The sequence below is a fragment of the Oryzias latipes genome, chromosome 24 (assembly GCF_002234675.1).
Source record: "Oryzias latipes chromosome 24, ASM223467v1".
NCBI lineage: Eukaryota > Metazoa > Chordata > Actinopteri > Beloniformes > Adrianichthyidae > Oryzias > Oryzias latipes.
This window is the reverse complement of record NC_019882.2, coordinates 1,068,144-1,085,946: the sequence shown is the minus strand read 5'-3', so window position 1 is coordinate 1,085,946 and position 17,803 is coordinate 1,068,144. Positions and strand designations below refer to the sequence as shown.

Below are 17,803 nucleotides of genomic sequence, written 5' to 3'. Positions count from 1 at the left end.
ATCATCAGGATGAAGGTGACTAAAGGAAATGAGATCAGTTTCAGTGAAAACAAACAAAAGTTGGTGCTGCTTTCACTGTCACTCAGAAATTAAAAAGACTCAATGTGTGGTCAGGTGGTTTTTTGTGTTGCTGCCTTCAGGAATCATATGTTTGGTGGGAAATCCCAGTTCCTTCTGTTTTCTGCACAGAAATGTGATGAAGGTGAAGAAACGATGGAATTGAAATGGAAAGACAACTTAATTTAGTTATTTTAATTCAGTAATAAAAGCTTCATCTCATGCATTTCTCTACTCCACCAGAAGCAGATTTTTGCACAAAGGTGTCTTTGATTTTTACAAGTTTGATACTGAATGGATCGTGTGAGAAATGAAGTTATCTGAGAGAGAACTGGTGTGATGCCAGAGTTGGCCTATAGAGCAGAGCAAAAGGCACTGGGATGGTTTGGACATGTTGAAAGAATGGATGGGGAGCGATTGTTGAAAAGGGTATATGAATCTGATGTGAGTGGAGTGAGAATGAGAGGAAGACCACGAATGGGATGGACAGAAGGTGTAAAAAGAACACTGAATGCAAGAGGGATGACTGTGGTGCAGGGGAGAGAGGCTGCTCAGGACAGGGAGGGGTGGAGAGAGTTTGTGTATGGATGAATGGATGGGTGTGGTAGAGGTCTGGTCTTGGGATGAAGCGGCAAGGGGAAACCAGCTTTGGCTGAGGCCCTGCTGTGGAGGTGCCCACACTGGAATGTGCAGCTGACCCTGGTGCAGTGTGGTGTGGCTTAGACCAGGCCTTAGACCAGTCACACACACACACACGCACGCACGCACACACACACCCACACACACACACACACTGAATGAGGAGGGTTTGGGGAAGAGAAGGAGGGAGGGAAGAATGAGTGCCCTGTCAAGGCTACCACACTTTGGTGGGACACAGGCTGAATACATAGATAGATAGATATAGAAGATGGATGGATGGAAAACAGCGAATATGTTGAAACGCAAAAAAATATAACAAACTCATTGTGCAGCTTCCACTGCGTGTGTTTATATTAAATATTGAAACATCAAAGTTTTTACGTCTGCGCTGTTCAGTTTTTTAGTTATTCACTAAATACCGACGACAGCCACTAGAGGGCAGCAGTGAAAATGTCTTGTTTTTTTAATAGGAACTGACGTCACTGCTCATGATGCCTTTATGGAAAGTAGAACATATTTAATTTTTTGCCCTGACCAATAACAAACGTACGACGAAGTACTAAAGCCAGTTTACAAACAAAACAAAAAATGTAATTACGACTGTAAAGCATTAAATTAACGAGAAAAAGTCATAACTGTTAAATAGAGCATAAAGTCGTATGTTTATGACTTTAAAGAGTCATAGAATTACAGTCCGACTAGAATTTATATATCTACATGTTTAAATGTACGACTAATAGTTGTACATTTGTGAGATTTAAAGTAGTAAATTTATGACTTTAAATCTAATAATATTACTGCTTTGGTGGCCCCAATAGTCCGTTGTAACTGTATAATTTTTACTTTAAAATATTTAGATTTCCAGCTGCTAATGTGAATTATAACCATCTACTCTACACTTTATAATTTTTATTTATTTATTTGCTTTTACTTTCATTCAGAACGTTTCTTGGTCAATACTTAAGCTAAATACAATATCGGGTCCGTTTATCCAGTTTATACGCAGTAGTCTATAAAACAAATGTTAAAAATTTAATTTTACTAAGTGACCATTTTTACTGAGCTCCCTTTAATTTGAAAATCGTTCCCGGAAGTGCAACGCGTGAATGCGTCATCTGTTCGGGTTTGAACCGCGAGCCGACTTCCACGCTGCTCGCGGCGCGTGGAACACTGCTTACGCCCCCCGACCGACACGTTGAACAAAGAAATCAATTTAAACTCCTTTTTTCCACCCTTTTGACTTCCGGTGACATCCCAGAACCCCTTGATCCGCCTCCGGGAGCCGTTTTAGGGGCGACTTTTCCCACATTTTAGGCTTTTGCGTCTCACGTGGAGCCCGAGCTGCAACGCCACCACCGCCACCTTCCTTCCCGGGACTCCTGCTAGCATCATTAGCCGAAGAAAAGATGGCAAAGACGGCGACCTTGATTTTGGAGGACGGGACGGCGTTTAGTGGTCGCCTTTTTGGCGCGAACGTGTCGGTGTCTGGAGAAGTTGGTGAGTTTTGGTGAACTTTCAGACTTCAGAGGTCCATGATGATGTCGCAGCCCGCACGCGCGTTTTCTTCTGTCTTCAGTCCTCGCAGTCGGGCGCGAGGCTGGCTGACATCATGAATGCATTTTCGTGTTGACTAAAGAAAGATGAACGTCATGAATGAGACAGGAACGTTTTTTTCTGACGGTACCAGCACCAGTGTGTCATCAACACAGACCTTAATGATGATCATGATGATGATGATGATGATGGACTCCTTCTGCAGACGGAGGTCTCTTCAGCTCCTTCCTCTGTCTGTCGTGTTACATTCACGTGATGTCAGGAAATGTCGTGTGGATGTTTGGTGCCTGCATGTGTCTGTAACGTCTCCGTGTTCTGGTGTGCAGTCTTCCAGACCGGCATGGTGGGCTATCCAGAAGCCCTCACCGACCCGTCCTACCGCTGCCAGCTGCTCACGCTGACCTACCCCCTGGTTGGCAACTACGGCGTTCCCAAGGACGAAGCAGGAGAGTTCGGACTCAGCCGGGTGAGCGTTCGCTCCAGTTCATGAGGGGGGTCTAGTTTTGAGGCGGGGCGTGACGTCATGCGTCCACATGTGGCGTTTCTTCCTTCCTGTCCCGCTCAGTGGTTCGAGTCGAGGAAGATCCAGGCAGCCGCTCTGGTCATTGGCGAACTGTCGGAGAACCCCAGTCACTGGAGCTCCGTCAAGTCTCTGGACGAGTGGCTCAAAGAGCACGGCGTTCCTGGACTCCAAGGTCAGGTGACCGTCTTCTGATTGGAGCGGAGCGGCTGCAGGGCTTGACGTTTGGGTCTTCAGGGGTTTCCTTGGCTCTGCAGGGGTGGACACTCGCCGGCTGACCAAGAAGATCAGAGAGAAGGGCACCATGCTGGGGAAGCTGGTTGTGGACGGCACACCTGAAGACGGCGTTCCTCTTGACAACCCGGACCAGAGGAACCTGGTCCAGGAGGTGTCTATGAAGGTGGGCCAATAGACATGAAATACAGTTTGACTCAGCTTTTGCTTTCTAGTGTGCAAAGTTCTGCACAAATGTCTCTTTTAAACTAATCAACTGTTTAAACGTCAACAATAAAGCCGTGATACGATGACCGGTCTGGAAACCAGAACCCCGGGTTCAAACAGATGACATGACAGCTCTTTAAAGCCTGTCTGGTTCTTCTTCAGACGGGCTTTTCTCCAGTTTTCTGTTTCCTTCCCGGTTTTTCCTCCAGGAGCCAAAGGTTTTCAACCCTGACGGGAGTTTACGGATCACCGCGGTGGACTGCGGCATCAAGTACAACCAGATCCGCTGTTTGGCTCGCAGAGGAGCCCGCGTCACCGTCGTTCCCTGGGACCACCCGCTGGACGTGGACGGTCAGTGACTCCGCCCCTTTAACCAGACTCCGCCTTAGGAAGACGGCGGGCGTTTCTACCTCAGAGTGGTGGTTGCAGCTGCAACACTACAACCAAAATGTTCCTGGTTTCTGTCTCCTAAACAAACACGGTTTAGTCTGGGTGTTCCTGAGGAGCGTCACACCATCTCTCCTCGGTTCTGCTCCTCAGATTTTGACGGCTTGTTCATCAGTAACGGACCCGGAGACCCGCGGTTCTGCCAGGCCACCATCAGCAACATCAGGAAGGTGGTCTGTGTGGATCGGCCAAAGCCGGTGTTTGGAATCTGCCTCGGCCATCAGCTGCTGTCTCTGGTCATCGGAGCGAGGACCTACAAGATGAAGTGAGTGTGCCTCCTCCTCCTCCTCCTCCTCCTCCTCCTCCTCCTCCTCCTCCTCCTCCTCCTCCTCCTCCTCCTCCTCCTCCTCCTCCTCTTCCTCCTCCTAAACTGTGAGCTGAGGAACTGAAAAACCGGATCCTCAGAGATCCGCTTCAGGAGAAACCTCTAAAACTCTCAGGTTAAAGTTGATTTGTGACATTTGTTCTCCGCATCTGACCCCTCCCCTGGGGGAGCGGTGGGCCACACTCGGGATCCATTTAGTGGTTCAACCCCCCCAATCACACCCCCTTAATGCTGAGTGTCAAGCAGGGAGTCATTGGGTCCCATTTTTAGTGTCTGTTATGCCCCGTCCCGGATTCGAACTCACGACCTTCCAGTCACAGGGCGGACACTCTACCACCAAGGTGGGGGGTGGACCAGGTTGACCCCCTTTAGGAATGCAGAGAAAATCCTCTTCCTGCTGAGCTCAGCAGTTCTCCGTCTGTGGTTGAGCTGTTATGGGAAGAGCTGAACAAACAGACTGAGGCGGCCTGCTCCTCGCTCCTCCTCCTCGCTCCTCGTCCTCGCCGCTCCTGCTCCTGTGGAAGACGGCAGCTTTATCAGCGACATGGGGGGGCGGGAGGGCAGAATGTGATCTGCCCCCCCTGAAAAACCTTCAGGTGGTTTACCATCTGGAGTCAGGCTGACACTTCAAATGTGCATTTCTGACTGTTTCTCTATTCAAATGAATCTGGAGCAGACGGAGAAAATGGCGTTGGACAAAGATCGTAGTTGTGACTTGGGGAAAATCTGCTGGGCGGGGCCACAAGCTCCCTGCTCCGCCCCATTCCGACAGCGACAAACGGATCCACCAACGTCTCTGTCTTCCTCGTCTGAGCTGGAATCTGGATCTAAACTCCGATATGGTGTGAGGGCCTCTAAGCTAGCAGGAGAGGGTGTAAACAGAGAACTCTCAGCCCCCGCCCACCTTTTTTTAGAGACGAATATCTAATGAACTCCTGCAGAAACTACGTCTGAGGAAACGACTTTTTTACATACCTGACATGTTTTGACGGGGGTCTTCAAAGACGACTTCTGTCTGGTGACAGAAGAAGCTAAAATATCGTGGAAACCCCTAAAAAATGTTTTTTTCTGCTGAATTTGGTCCGCAGGTACGGGAACCGAGGTCACAACCAGCCCTGCGTCCACACCGGGACGGGACGCTGCTTCATCACCAGTCAGAACCACGGGTTCGCCGTCGACCCCGACACCTTACCGAAGGACTGGGACGTGCTGTTCACCAACGCCAACGACCACACCAACGAGGGCATCGTGCACCGGACCAAACCCATCTTCAGGTGAGATTGTGGGGCTCAGAGACGCCGGACTGTCGCCACGCGTGACCTCTGACCCGCTCCCTCCCTCCCTCCCTCCTCCAGCGTCCAGTTCCACCCCGAGCACTCGGCCGGACCCACAGACCTGGTCAGCTTGTTTGACGTGTTCCTCCAAACTGTGAAAGACCACAAAGACGGGAACACCCAGAAATCCGGTGAGCATTTTGGATCTTTTGGCTCTAAAATCCCAGAACCTTTTTAAACGAGACATGAAAGAGAATCCACCGTCTCTGAACTTGAGGTTGACTTAAATTCAAGCTGAAGAACTTCTAGGAAGTAAACGTTCAAATATTCTTGGTTCTTCTACAAATCACATCAATTATTACAAGGATGGCATAAACAGTCCTGAACGTTTTCAGCACTTGAACGCTCCAGATATAATAAATGTAGTTTAGATGTTTAATATGAATCCATCTTTTAGACCCCCTTGTTGTTTGGGTCCCCAGTGAAGCAGCGTCTGATGGACCACCTCACCTACCCTGGTTCCCTGAAGCCCGAGGATGTGATCAGACCCAAGAAAGTTCTCATCCTGGGTTCTGGAGGTCTGTCCATCGGTCAGGCGGGCGAGTTCGACTACTCTGGATCCCAGGTTTGCGTTTGGAGAAGAAAGTTCTCTGAGAAACTGGGAAGTATTGGGGTTTTTTTTGCTGTTAAACTGCTTTTTCCTTGTAGGCCATTAAAGCCCTGAAGGAGGAGAACATCCAGACGGTGCTGATCAACCCCAACATCGCCACGGTGCAGACCTCCAAGGGTCTGGCCGATAAAGTCTACTTCCTTCCGATCACGGCGGAGTACGTGACTCAGGTCTGCCCGCTGCGCTTTTATTTTGAAGGGTTGGGATCTGCGGGTTCTTGGGGGCGATGCTGAAGCGGCTCCTTCTGTCCCACCAGGTGATCAAGAACGAGCGCCCTGATGGCGTCCTGCTCACCTTCGGGGGTCAGACTGCCTTGAACTGTGGCGTGGATCTGACCAAACTGGGCGTGTTGGAGAAATACAATGTCCGGGTTCTGGGGACCCCTGTGGCCTCCATCGAGATGACGGAGGACCGGAAGGTCTTTGTGGAGAAGATGGAGGAGATCAACGAGCACGTGGCTCCCAGCGAAGCCGCTCTGTCCGTGGAGCAGGTGATGACGGCGAACGGACTTTCCCTTTTTGGGTGTTTCCCGTCTTCATCCTGGTTTCCGTCGTAGGCCGTGGCGGCTGCCGAGCGTTTGGGTTACCCCGTCCTGGTCCGTTCTGCGTTCGCTCTCGGAGGTCTGGGTTCAGGTTTCGCCAACACCCGAGAGGAGCTGACCTCCCTGGTGACGTCGGCCTTCGCCCACACCTCCCAGGTCCTGGTGGACAAGTCCCTGAAAGGCTGGAAGGAGATCGAGTACGAGGTGGTCCGGGACGCCTACGACAACTGTGTGACCGTGAGTGCGAGGGCCGGGCCGCAGAACCGCTCTGCTTCCGGGGTTCCTCTGAGCGCTGTGGTTCTGCGTAGGTGTGCAACATGGAGAACATCGACCCGCTGGGCATCCACACCGGGGAGTCCATCGTGGTCGCTCCCAGCCAGACGCTCAACGACCACGAGTACAACATGCTGAGGAACACGGCCATCAAAGTGATCCGGCACCTCGGCATCGTGGGAGAGTGTAACATCCAGTACGCTCTGAACCCCGAATCGGACCAGGTACTGTGGTTTCACCTCCTTTATGTTCCAGAGATCCGATCTGCGTTAATCGGACCCCCAGAGGGATTATGGAACCTAAAAAGTAGAAACATCCTTGTTTGTGGACGGCCCTCTGGCAGCTGTCTCCCCGTTTCATTCTCACTAAACAGAATAAAAAATACATTTTTTTCCCTTTGAAATGTCTTTGAGGTCGTTTGAATTGAGACAAAACCAAAGGTGACGGCTTAAATGTTTATTTAAAAATGTTATTGAGCCCGGAAGTCTGAGTCGGTGAACGTCTCGCTAACTTTACCCAACTGTGTTTGTGCGTCTCCGGCTCAAATGTCGGGATCCGTTCATGATGTGCGTCCTAATAATGAGAGTAACATAAACACCCGATCGGGCCCCATTTCTGGTCATGTGACCGGACCAGGACAGCCCTGATGTGACCTGTGCTCCTGTCCTGCAGTACTACATCATCGAGGTGAACGCCCGTCTGTCCCGTAGCTCCGCCTTGGCCAGTAAAGCCACCGGTTACCCTCTGGCCTACGTGGCGGCTAAACTGGGTCTGGGGATCCCGCTGCCGCAGCTCAAGTACCGTCACATGTTTCATCCATGAGTAGCTTTTCCCCCAAAGGGCAGGGTTGCTTATTTGGAATTCATCTTGTGCAGGAACTCTGTCACCAACTCAACGACGGCCAACTTTGAGCCCAGTCTGGATTACTGCGTGGTGAAGGTTCCTCGCTGGGATCTCAGCAAGTTCCTCCGGGTTTCCACCAAGATAGGGAGCTCCATGAAGAGCGTCGGTGAGAAGGAGAGCCGAGAGGAAGCGGGTGCTGTGAGGCGTCCGCCGCTCTGAACCGGGGCTCTGCTTGTGTCCACCAGGGGAGGTGATGGCCATCGGCCGCTGCTTTGAGGAGGCCTTCCAGAAAGCTCTGAGGATGGTGGATGAGAACTGCGTGGGCTTTGATCACACCATCAAGCCTGTTTCTGACAACGTCAGTATCTCCTGGCGGACCCTACCTTCTTCTTAAAACGCACCGATGGTTTGGTTCTAACGTTTGTCGTATCTGTTTAGTTTTTTGTTGTTGAATAAAACCTTTAGTTTTTTTCCTGAAACGGTTGTTGGGCTTGGTTCTCCTGGTTTGGTTCTGGTCCGGCCGGGTGGTTTTCAGTTGAGTCTCGTCTGCTCTGTTCTCCAGGAGCTGCAGACGCCCACAGACAAACGCATCTTCGTGCTGGCGGCGGCGCTCAAAGCCGGCTACACGGTGGACCAGCTGTACCAGCTCACCAAGATCGACCGCTGGTTCCTGCATAAGATGAAGAACATCTCCGACCACGAGCGACTTCTGGAGACCTACAACCAGGTAGAGCTCTTGATTTTCTTTTTTGTTTATTGACAGAATTCCAAATAAAACAGCATTTTTTCCATTTGGAACATTCATAAACATAAGGCAGTGTAGGATTTTACAAATAGAAATCTGGAACAAAGTCTAAACGGCAGATAAATAAATAATATAATAAATTAGAGGAATAAAACATAGACATATAAAACCAAACTGAATGAAGCAATAGACAAACATTATTAAAATAAAATAAAGAGGAACAAAGACATTAATCCAGATAAACAGTTTCATAGTTTTCTTATTATGGACTTTTTGAAGGGATTTATAGTAAAGATCGTTTTTGAACTACCAAAATTTGCCAACTCTTTCATCAAACGACATTTATGAATAAAAAATGTGGCTACAGCTCTTGTTGTTGTGGCTCCGCTGCAGAAGGAGCTGATTTTCTCAGCGAGACGTTTTTGTGACCTTATCTGTCCAGGATGAGAGCACCATGCCTCCTGCGGTGATGCTGAAGGCCAAGCAGCTGGGCTTCTCCGACAAGCAGATAGCGCAGGCCGTGCAGAGGTGGGAAAGCCGCTCCATGGGGTTCAAACCGCTCCTGTCTCGTGACGCCCGCCGCTAATCAGAAACGCGTTTGCTCGTCTCGCAGCACCGAGCTGGCGGTCAGAAAGATGCGCCGGGACTGGTCCATACTGCCCGTGGTCAAGCAGATCGACACGGTGGCGGCAGAGTGGCCCGCCTACACCAACTACCTGTACCTGACCTACCACGGTACGGAAAACGACCTGAGCTTTCAGGAGCCGCACGTCATGGTGATCGGCTCGGGCGTTTACCGCATCGGCAGCAGCGTGGAGTTCGACTGGTGTGCGGTCGGATGCATCACAAAGCTCAGGAAGGTGAGGGTGTCCGACGGTTCAAACCCTCCCAAAACACAAAAACATGTCCCAGCTACAGGAAGACGCCAGCGGTTCAAACGACAACTGAGGTCATAAATCCAGACTAAAAGGACTTTTTCAGCTAGATTTTAGGACCAGATCTGGAAAATGTTGCACAAAAAATAGAGGTGGGATGATGTTTTCTTTTATGTTGAGGATTCTTTTTTCTGGTTTTAGCAATAGTAACATTAATTAATGGTGTATCCTGGTTGATTTAATAACCATGAGTCGTGTTTCTGTGCAGATGGGTTTTAAGACCATCATGGTCAACTACAACCCAGAGACGGTCAGCACGGACTACGACATGTGTGACCGCCTCTACTTCGACGAGATCTCTTTTGAGGTGAGCCTTTCAAAAGCGGACGCGCCTTTTCCAAAACAAGAAAAGATCCCGTCTGCCGTCCCGGAGAGCAGCGACCGAACCGTCACAGAGGCGGCGGTTGGAAGTGTTTCTTCTGCTGACCCTGTCCCGGTCTTAGGTGGTGATGGACATCTATGAGAGGGAGAACCCAGAAGGGGTCATCTTGTCCATGGGGGGCCAGCTGCCCAACAACATTGCCATGGCTCTTCATCGGCAGCAGTGTCGGATCTTGGGAACGTCGCCGGAGTGCATCGACGGCGCCGAGAACAGGTTCAAGTTCTCCAGGATGCTGGACACCATCGGCATCAGCCAGCCTCAGTGGAAGGAGCTGTCTGACACAGAGGTACCGTCACATCCTGTTGGTACGATCCGTCCATTAGTTTGTGAAGATGTTTCACTCTGAGCCTTCACTCGGGGAAAATGCTGTTTTCTCGTCCTGGAGTCGGCAGTAAAGTTCTGCGAGATGGTCGGGTACCCCTGCCTGGTTCGGCCCTCCTACGTTCTTAGCGGAGCTGCCATGAACGTGGCGTACAGCGACCGCGACCTGGAGAAATACCTGAGCAGCGCTGTGGCCGTGTCCAAAGAACACCCCGTCGTCATTTCCAAATTCATCCAGGAGGCCAAGGTGAGGAGGCGCTCCTTCCCGTTCCCGCCAGCAAAGCTGAGATCCAGAAGTTCCATGTGGTCCCGCCGTTTGTTTTACAGGAGATTGACGTAGATGCGATAGCCTGTGACGGCGTAGTGATGGCCATAGCCATTTCTGAGCATGTGGAGAACGCCGGCGTGCACTCGGGTGACGCCACCCTGGTGACGCCAGCACAGGACCTCAATCAGAAGACCATCGAGAGGATCATGGTGATCGTGCATGCCATCGGGCTGGAGCTGCAGGTCACCGGACCCTTCAACCTGCAGCTCATCGCCAAGGTACCGCCTGAGGGTGGAACCAGGAACCAGTTTCTGCTGGTTGAATCTCTGTACGCTTGGGTCACGGGGGGCTTCATGTTGTGGTTTCTGAACGTGATTGTCCTCCCAGGATGACCAGCTGAAGGTGATCGAATGTAACGTCAGAGTTTCTCGCTCCTTCCCATTCGTATCCAAGACACTGGGGGTAGACCTGGTTGCCCTGGCAACCCAAACCATCATGGGGGAGGAGGTGGAGCCAGTGGGCCTAATGAAAGGGAAAGGGATCGTGGGAGTAAAGGTAGGAGGTAGAACTGTAACTGTCATTCGTTAAGTCCAGGCTGTGACAGTCCTCCTGTCCTCCAGGTTCCCCAGTTCTCCTTCTCTCGGCTGGCCGGGGCAGACGTTGTGCTCGGCGTGGAGATGACCAGCACCGGAGAGGTGGCGTGTTTTGGGGAGAACAGGTACGAAGCTTACCTCAAGGCCATGCTCTCGACCGGCTTCAAAATCCCCAAGAAGAACATCCTGCTGTCCATCGGCAGCTATAAGGTACAGCCGGACCCCTTACTCCGGGTTTGGTCTTCATCAGTTCATGGATCTAACATAAGAAGATGTTGGAGTTTCGTATTTCCATCTCTGTGAGCGGACTGATCTGAATTTTTGTACTGCAGAACAAGAACGAGCTCCTGTCCACGGTGCAGACTCTGGAGGCGCTGGGATACGACCTGTACGCCAGCCTGGGAACGGCAGACTTCTACACCGAACACGGAGTCAAGGTCGTTCTCACAGGAACTTCTTTAGAGGAGTCCAACCTTCAAACCAGAACCTGGAACTGGCCCGAGGACGGTTATGATACCAGAGATTGATCTGCTTCCACCCCTCAGATAACCGCAGTGGACTGGCCGTTTGAGGAGGACGAGGTTGACGAGTGTCCCACCAAAGAGAAGCAGCGCAGCATCATGAACTACCTGGAGGAGAACCACTTCGACCTGGTCATCAACCTGTCGATGAGGAACAGTGGAGGCCGACGGCTCTCCTCCTTCGTCACCAAAGGCTACAGGACCAGACGCATGGCGGTGGACTTCTCTGTGCCCCTCATCATCGACATCAAATGCACCAAGCTCTTCGTCCAGGTACGCCGCCATGGTTGAAGTCCTGAACGGACGGAGAAACGTCCTGCGGGCTGTAACCGCCATGGGTTTCCCCGCAGGCTCTGCGTCAGATCGGACGCGCTCCTCCGGTGAAAACGCACATCGACAGCATGGCGTCGCAGACGCTGGTCCGTCTGCCGGGTGAGTCCAGTACGACGCGGTTTCAGCGGCGGTTTGGATCTGTACGTCCATCAAGCAAAGGGAAGAATTCAAAACCCACACATCAGTTATTTTCTGATGCAGAGCTCTTCTCTGATGTACCAGAAGGACAAAGATCCAGTTTAGAGTTAGAAAACCTTTTGGGACTATAATTCTGACATATATGACCTAGTTTGTTCACAGAGTGTATTGCCGTAGTAGCTGAGTTCAAATGTAAGATTTATTTAACATTCTTGAAGTTTTCCTCAGACCGATGTGCTGATATTTCTCTTTTAACGCAGATGTTGGGTTTCAAAGAGCTCGTCTGTCACTTTTTTTTTTCTGCCTCAGGTTTGATCGACGTCCACGTTCACCTCCGGGAGCCGGGCGCCACCCACAAGGAGGACTTTTCCTCGGGCACGGCGGCTGCTCTGGCAGGAGGCGTGACTCTCGTGTGCGCCATGCCCAACACCAACCCCGCCATCATCGACGCTGCCACGCTGGCCACGGCGCAGAAGGTGCGTTCAGGTTTCCTCCGTCAGTGCGACAGCAGACAGACAGACAGACCCTAACAGTCAGACTGAGTCAAATGCCGTCTGTTTGGATGTCAGCTGGCCAGAGCGGGCTGCCGCTGTGACTACGCCCTGTATGTGGGCGGCGCTTCAGACAACGCCACCCTCCTGCCGTCCATCGCCAGCCAGACCGCCGGCCTGAAGCTGTACCTGAATGACACCTACTCCACCCTGAAGATGGACAACGTCTCTCTGTGGATGGAGGTTGGTCCAGACTCTGTTTTTATGAAAGAGCCTCAACCTTCTGCTCGGTTTTGTTTTTATTGTGACATTTTATTTCCTGAGGTTTCTGCCCTTTTCTTGTTGGTGAATGAAAGATGTTTCTGTTTGAGGTTTTTATTCAGATTTATACCACATTCAAAGATTCCCATTCACTTAAAATGTTAGAGAAATCCATAAACGGACAAAATAGGTTTGGAAAGGTGGAAAAACTAACGTTTGAGGTTTTTATTCATCTATTTTCCAAAAAAACCAAACGCCCTTTTAGGGTCACTGGTTGCTGGAGCCTATCCCAGCCACATCCGAGGTTTTATTTTCATCAGAACAGCTGCAGGAGCTGAATTTTCCTCGATGTTCTTTCCCTCCTCTGTAAGCGGACCTCGTCTCGGTCCGTTTGAAGAGAACCCGGACGAAAACGTTCTTTTTCTTGTCTTAAAGCACTTTGAGAATTGGCCCAAGCAGATGCCCATCGCGGCTCACGCCGAGAAGCAGACGGTCGCCGCCATCCTGATGGTGGCCCAGCTCTACCAGCGGCCGGTCCACATCTGCCACGTGGCCAGGAAGGAGGAGGTGAGAAGACGGCAGTTTCTGCCTGAAATATCAGGATCACGTCTTTCATCTGCTCTGAATTATTGAACGTTTGATCTCTGTGGGGCTCAGATTCTGCTGATCCGAGCGGCCAAGCAGAGGGGGCTCCAGGTCACGTGTGAGGTGGCGCCGCACCACCTCTTCCTGTGTGAGGAGAACGTGCCTGAGGTGGGAGAGGGGCGAGCACAGGTGCGCCCCATGCTGGGGACGCGTGAGGACATGGAGTCTCTGTGGGAGAACCTTGACATCATCGACTGCTTCGCCACGGACCACGGTCAGTCATCGCACGCTTTCTCGGAAGCCGCAGAGCTTCTGGACCGGGCTCAGCCTCCGTGGTTCTTCTGATCCTTCAGCTCCTCACTCTGTGGAGGAGAAGAGCGGCGACCGCCCCCCACCTGGCTACCCCGGCCTGGAAACCATGCTGCCGCTGCTGCTGACCGCCGTCGGCGACGGGCGGCTGACTCTGGACGACATCGTCCGCCGTCTCTACGACAATCCACGGAAAATCTTCAACCTGCCCGTCCAGGAGAACACCTATGTGGAGGTACGGTGACGCCGGAGGATCTGGGTTTCTCGTCGCCGTCGGTCCAAAACGCTCCGTTCTGTTTGTTCCAGGTGGACCTGGAGCAGGAGTGGGTCATTCCTCAGGCCATGCAGTTCACCAAGTCCAAGTGGACACCTTTCCAGGGGCTGAAGGTGAAGGGGAAGGTCCTGCGCGTGGTCCTGCGGGGGGAGGTGGCTTACATTGACGGACAGGTGAGCACGTGCAGCCGTTGCTGCTGAGCTCGTTGTGTTGATGGATCAGTGCACGTTTGCACGCCGTTGGCTTTGGTGCTTTCCTTCTGCAGGTTTTGGTTCCTCCCGGTTATGGTGAGGATGTGAAGACCTGGCCCTCAGCCGCCGTCCATCCGTCTGAGCCGCTGAAAGAATCGCCGCTGGAGCTGAAGGTGACGCCCGTGACGGTACCGCTGGCCATAACGCTCTGGGACCGCTGGTTTCATGCTCTGTGGGTCTGTCCTCCTCCACCAGACTCCAGAGCGCCCGCGCCACACCCCCCCACGTGAGGCCACGGTCCGAACCCGAGCGCTGAGTCCACGCCGCACTCCGGCAGAACCCCGCTTCCTGCTGCAGCCCCGAATCCACCGCGCCTCTGATCCCGGCCTGGCACCAGGTGCTGCAGCTCCCAGCCTCCTGTGGTGGAGAGGAATCTCCTGATGCTCTTCCCAAAACGAGCTCAACATTCTGACTTTCATGGTTTTTATAGAAATGGTTGCGGCGCCGCCCGCTGGTGCTGCAGACGGTTACGGCCATCCTCCTCCTTTGTCCCGGCTGCTCTCCCCCCAGTCTGTGCCGGGACCCGCAGCTCAGGTGTCCCACCTCCAGATGTCTCCGCTGCTCCACCCTCTGGTGGGCCAGCACATCCTTTCAGTCCGGCAGTTCAGCAAAGAGCAGGTACGCTTACCTGCTGCAGGGACGCCTTTGGATGGGGAGCTGTTCTGATGCGATGCTTCTCCTTTCAGATTTCACATTTGTTTAATGTGGCTCATACTTTGCGTTTGATGGTCCAGAAAGAGAAAAGTCTGGAAATCTTGAAGGTATGGTGACATTTCTGTAGTTATTCCTGGTCTTAAACACGTTCACGGTCAGAGTCCCCGTCTCCTTCCCAGGGAAAGGTCATGGCCTCCATGTTCTATGAGGTCAGCACTCGCACCAGCAGCTCCTTTGCAGCAGCCATGCAGCGGTTGGGCGGCTCCGTCGTCCATTTCAGCGAGTCCACTTCCTCCACCCAGAAGGGAGAGTCCCTGGCCGACTCGGTCCAGACCATGAGCTGCTACGCCGATGTGCTGGTGCTCCGTCACCCAACGCCAGGAGCCGTGGAGGTGTGACTGAGCAGCTACGTTCTCCCTGTAGACCAGAACTTATTTATCAAAGCAGCTTTTATCCCTGTTTTTTTAGTTTGCATAAGAGAGTAGGTGATGTTTAAACTGACCTCTTCTCCTTGGTGCAGAATGCATCACGCCACTGCCGTAAGCCTGTGATTAACGCTGGCGACGGCGTGGGTGAACATCCCACCCAGGCCCTGCTGGACGTCTTCACCATCAGAGAGGAGCTGGGAACAGTCAACGGCATGACGGTGAGGAGACCTGAGGTTACTCCTGCTCGGCCTGACGCCTCCTTGCTGGATTAACGCCTGTATCTCCTGTTAGATCACCATGGTGGGGGATCTGAAACACGGACGCACGGTTCACTCCCTTGCCAAGCTGCTGACCCAGTACCGCATCACTCTGCGCTATGTGGCCCCGAAAAACCTCCACATGCCTGCAGAGATCATCAACTACGTTGCCTCAAAGGGCATCAAGCAGGTAGGCTTTAAAGTTCAAGTTCAGCACTGAAACGTTCAGAGGGAGTCAGCCTGAATACCGCTGCTCCTCCTCCCATTAATGCAGGAGGAGTTCGACAGCATAGAGGAGGCGCTGCCCGAGACGGACGTCCTCTACATGACGAGGATCCAGAAGGAGAGATTTGGTTCTGAGGAGGAGTACAAGGCCGTAAGCTTCCATTCAGCTGCTCTTGATACGGCCAAAGGTGTCGTCACGCAGCAGCAGATTAACCCTGAACGGTTTCTCTGACAGTGTTTTGGTCAGTTCATCCTCACCCCCCACATCATGACGGTCGCCAAGAAGAAGATGGTGGTCATGCATCCTCTGCCCAGAGTCAACGAGATCAGGTAGAACTCAAACTGTCAATGTTAATGATCTGTTTCTGTCACCTGGAAGGGGCTTTAAATCTCTCCTTTACTCCTTCAGTGCGGAGGTGGACACGGACCCGCGGGCGGCATACTTCCGTCAGGCTGAGAACGGCATGTACATCCGGATGGCCCTGCTGGCCACCGTTCTGGGCAGATGAACCTGGAAGTTCTGTCTTTAAACATCTGAATTTTCCATCTTTAGCTTGTGACTCTTTAGGTCCTAAAACTTTTTAAAATGCTGCTGTAACACTATACTGTCCTGTCTTTACTTGCAATAATGTTGTCAGATCATCATCACTCAGCCTTTTGTAGAAAACTAAAGACTAATGCTTTTCAGTCCAAGTATTGAAAGCAGAGCAGAGAGTTGAAGCTGCTACGCCCGATGGATGCTGCATGTGGTGCTCCTCCACAATCATGGGGACCAAAAGGGAGACGCTGTTATTTTTACCTTAAGCATGTTCTTTTACCTCATGTCCTGAGCCATATTTTCTGTTTTTGTCAGTCCTTCTACTCATCATTGACTGAAGCAGTATTTTGGAGGTTTTGCTGTTTTTTCATTTCTTTAGTTTTCTGGATTCATAGTCATAAAAGATGTCAGAACTTTTATTGTTTGATACTATGGAGAAATAAAGACAATCCATATTAGTTTATTGTTGTCTGGTGCTAAAAATTTTATTTTTGTATTTATTTAAATTGAGATTTCAAGGAATAATTTAAAACTGAAAACTACAGAAACCTGTAAAAGAATTTAAAATCCTGTTCTAGATATGTGTGAGCTGTTGAGCTTCCACACAATAAAAATCAGCCATTCTTTATTATTTTTGTTAAGATCCACATTACTATTGCTTTTTTAATTTATGAAAAATGAAATTTAATTTTGTTAAAGGTGGTAAACACAAAGCTTTGAACTGAAAATAATTAAACCCCAACGATGCGGGGCTTTAAACAAGCATGAAATGCGCTTTTACGGTGCATTCAAGTGTGTCCTCAAACCCCAGCTTCATTTGGGTTACAATGCTGCTTTCAAGGATTGGAGGTATTCCAGAAAGCAGGAAGTGGATAACCTCAGCTTTTGGTTCCAGAAATGGAGGTATGTTTCAGGGTATGTCAAGTTGCCATAGCAACTCATGCTCTCTGAACATAACCTGGTTTGGAGCAGGTTCAGTTGAAGGTTAGTTTGTTTTCAGAGAGGTGAAGCAGCATGGCGTTTCCATTTGAAGATGATTTAGTGGATGAAGAAGCTCAGATAATACTTTTTCCACCATGAGAGGGAGATAAGACCACATATAGATGTTGGAAAGATAAACTTTATACTTTGATCTAACTTAATTATTTGCTTCAGTTAAGATAAATCATTTTTTAGATAAGTCAGCTTAAAAATAACAGTTATTAGACAGTTATTTTACTTTTATTCTAATTAATTCAATTAAGTAGGTGTAACTTTGGTGCTGTTGTTAGATCGGCACCGCAAGGAATTGTGGGATACCATTCCCTTTGCCTGTCTGCACGGATTTGGGTTTAAGTGTGGGTTTTTGACCAAATGTGTTTAGCTGTTTTACTGTGTTTTGTCGAGTTATTTTGTCCTACTATGTTTAATTCTTTTTGCACCATGAGTGAGAGGGAGGGAGAGGATGATGAGGATATTGAGCACCATTACTAATCAATAACGGAATGTTAAATTTAGCAAGATAGAAATTTGCGTTGTGTTACGTTTTGTGAAGCCATTTTGTTTCGATGTGTACTCAATTTCAAGCACAGTAGCTTATTTTCGGTACAGAAAAAATAAATTGACATATTCGTTTGACCATTGTGTTAATTTATGGTTGTGATTGTTACCCTATTGGTATTTCATGTCAATGTTTGTTTGGGTTTCTTACCGTTGCATTTATTTTTTCTT

At 50.5% G+C, this 17,803-nt stretch overlaps 1 protein-coding gene across 1 annotated transcript; it reads left to right on the top strand.

Annotated features, from left to right (window-relative positions):
* The first annotated feature begins 1,812 nt into the window (after positions 1-1,812).
* On the top strand, positions 1,813-16,555 carry cad (carbamoyl-phosphate synthetase 2, aspartate transcarbamylase, and dihydroorotase). The gene is made up of 44 exons (XM_011491368.3): positions 1,813-2,193; positions 2,577-2,716; positions 2,816-2,945; positions 3,028-3,170; positions 3,421-3,562; positions 3,752-3,923; positions 5,072-5,257; positions 5,339-5,448; positions 5,740-5,882; positions 5,966-6,097; positions 6,184-6,417; positions 6,484-6,705; positions 6,777-6,965; positions 7,414-7,538; positions 7,617-7,750; positions 7,830-7,942; positions 8,147-8,311; positions 8,772-8,857; positions 8,943-9,189; positions 9,473-9,571; positions 9,708-9,932; positions 10,032-10,214; positions 10,295-10,513; positions 10,623-10,790; positions 10,856-11,038; positions 11,161-11,265; positions 11,374-11,622; positions 11,700-11,781; positions 12,130-12,296; positions 12,390-12,554; positions 13,008-13,139; positions 13,230-13,431; positions 13,511-13,701; positions 13,773-13,913; positions 14,006-14,104; positions 14,187-14,328; positions 14,422-14,609; positions 14,678-14,752; positions 14,825-15,037; positions 15,166-15,291; positions 15,365-15,520; positions 15,605-15,706; positions 15,791-15,885; positions 15,965-16,555. Exons 1-44 carry the CDS (start codon positions 2,103-2,105, stop codon positions 16,062-16,064), a joined length of 6,711 nt encoding a protein of 2,236 aa, XP_011489670.1. The 5' UTR covers positions 1,813-2,102; the 3' UTR covers positions 16,065-16,555.
* The last annotated feature ends 1,248 nt before the right edge of the window (positions 16,556-17,803 follow it).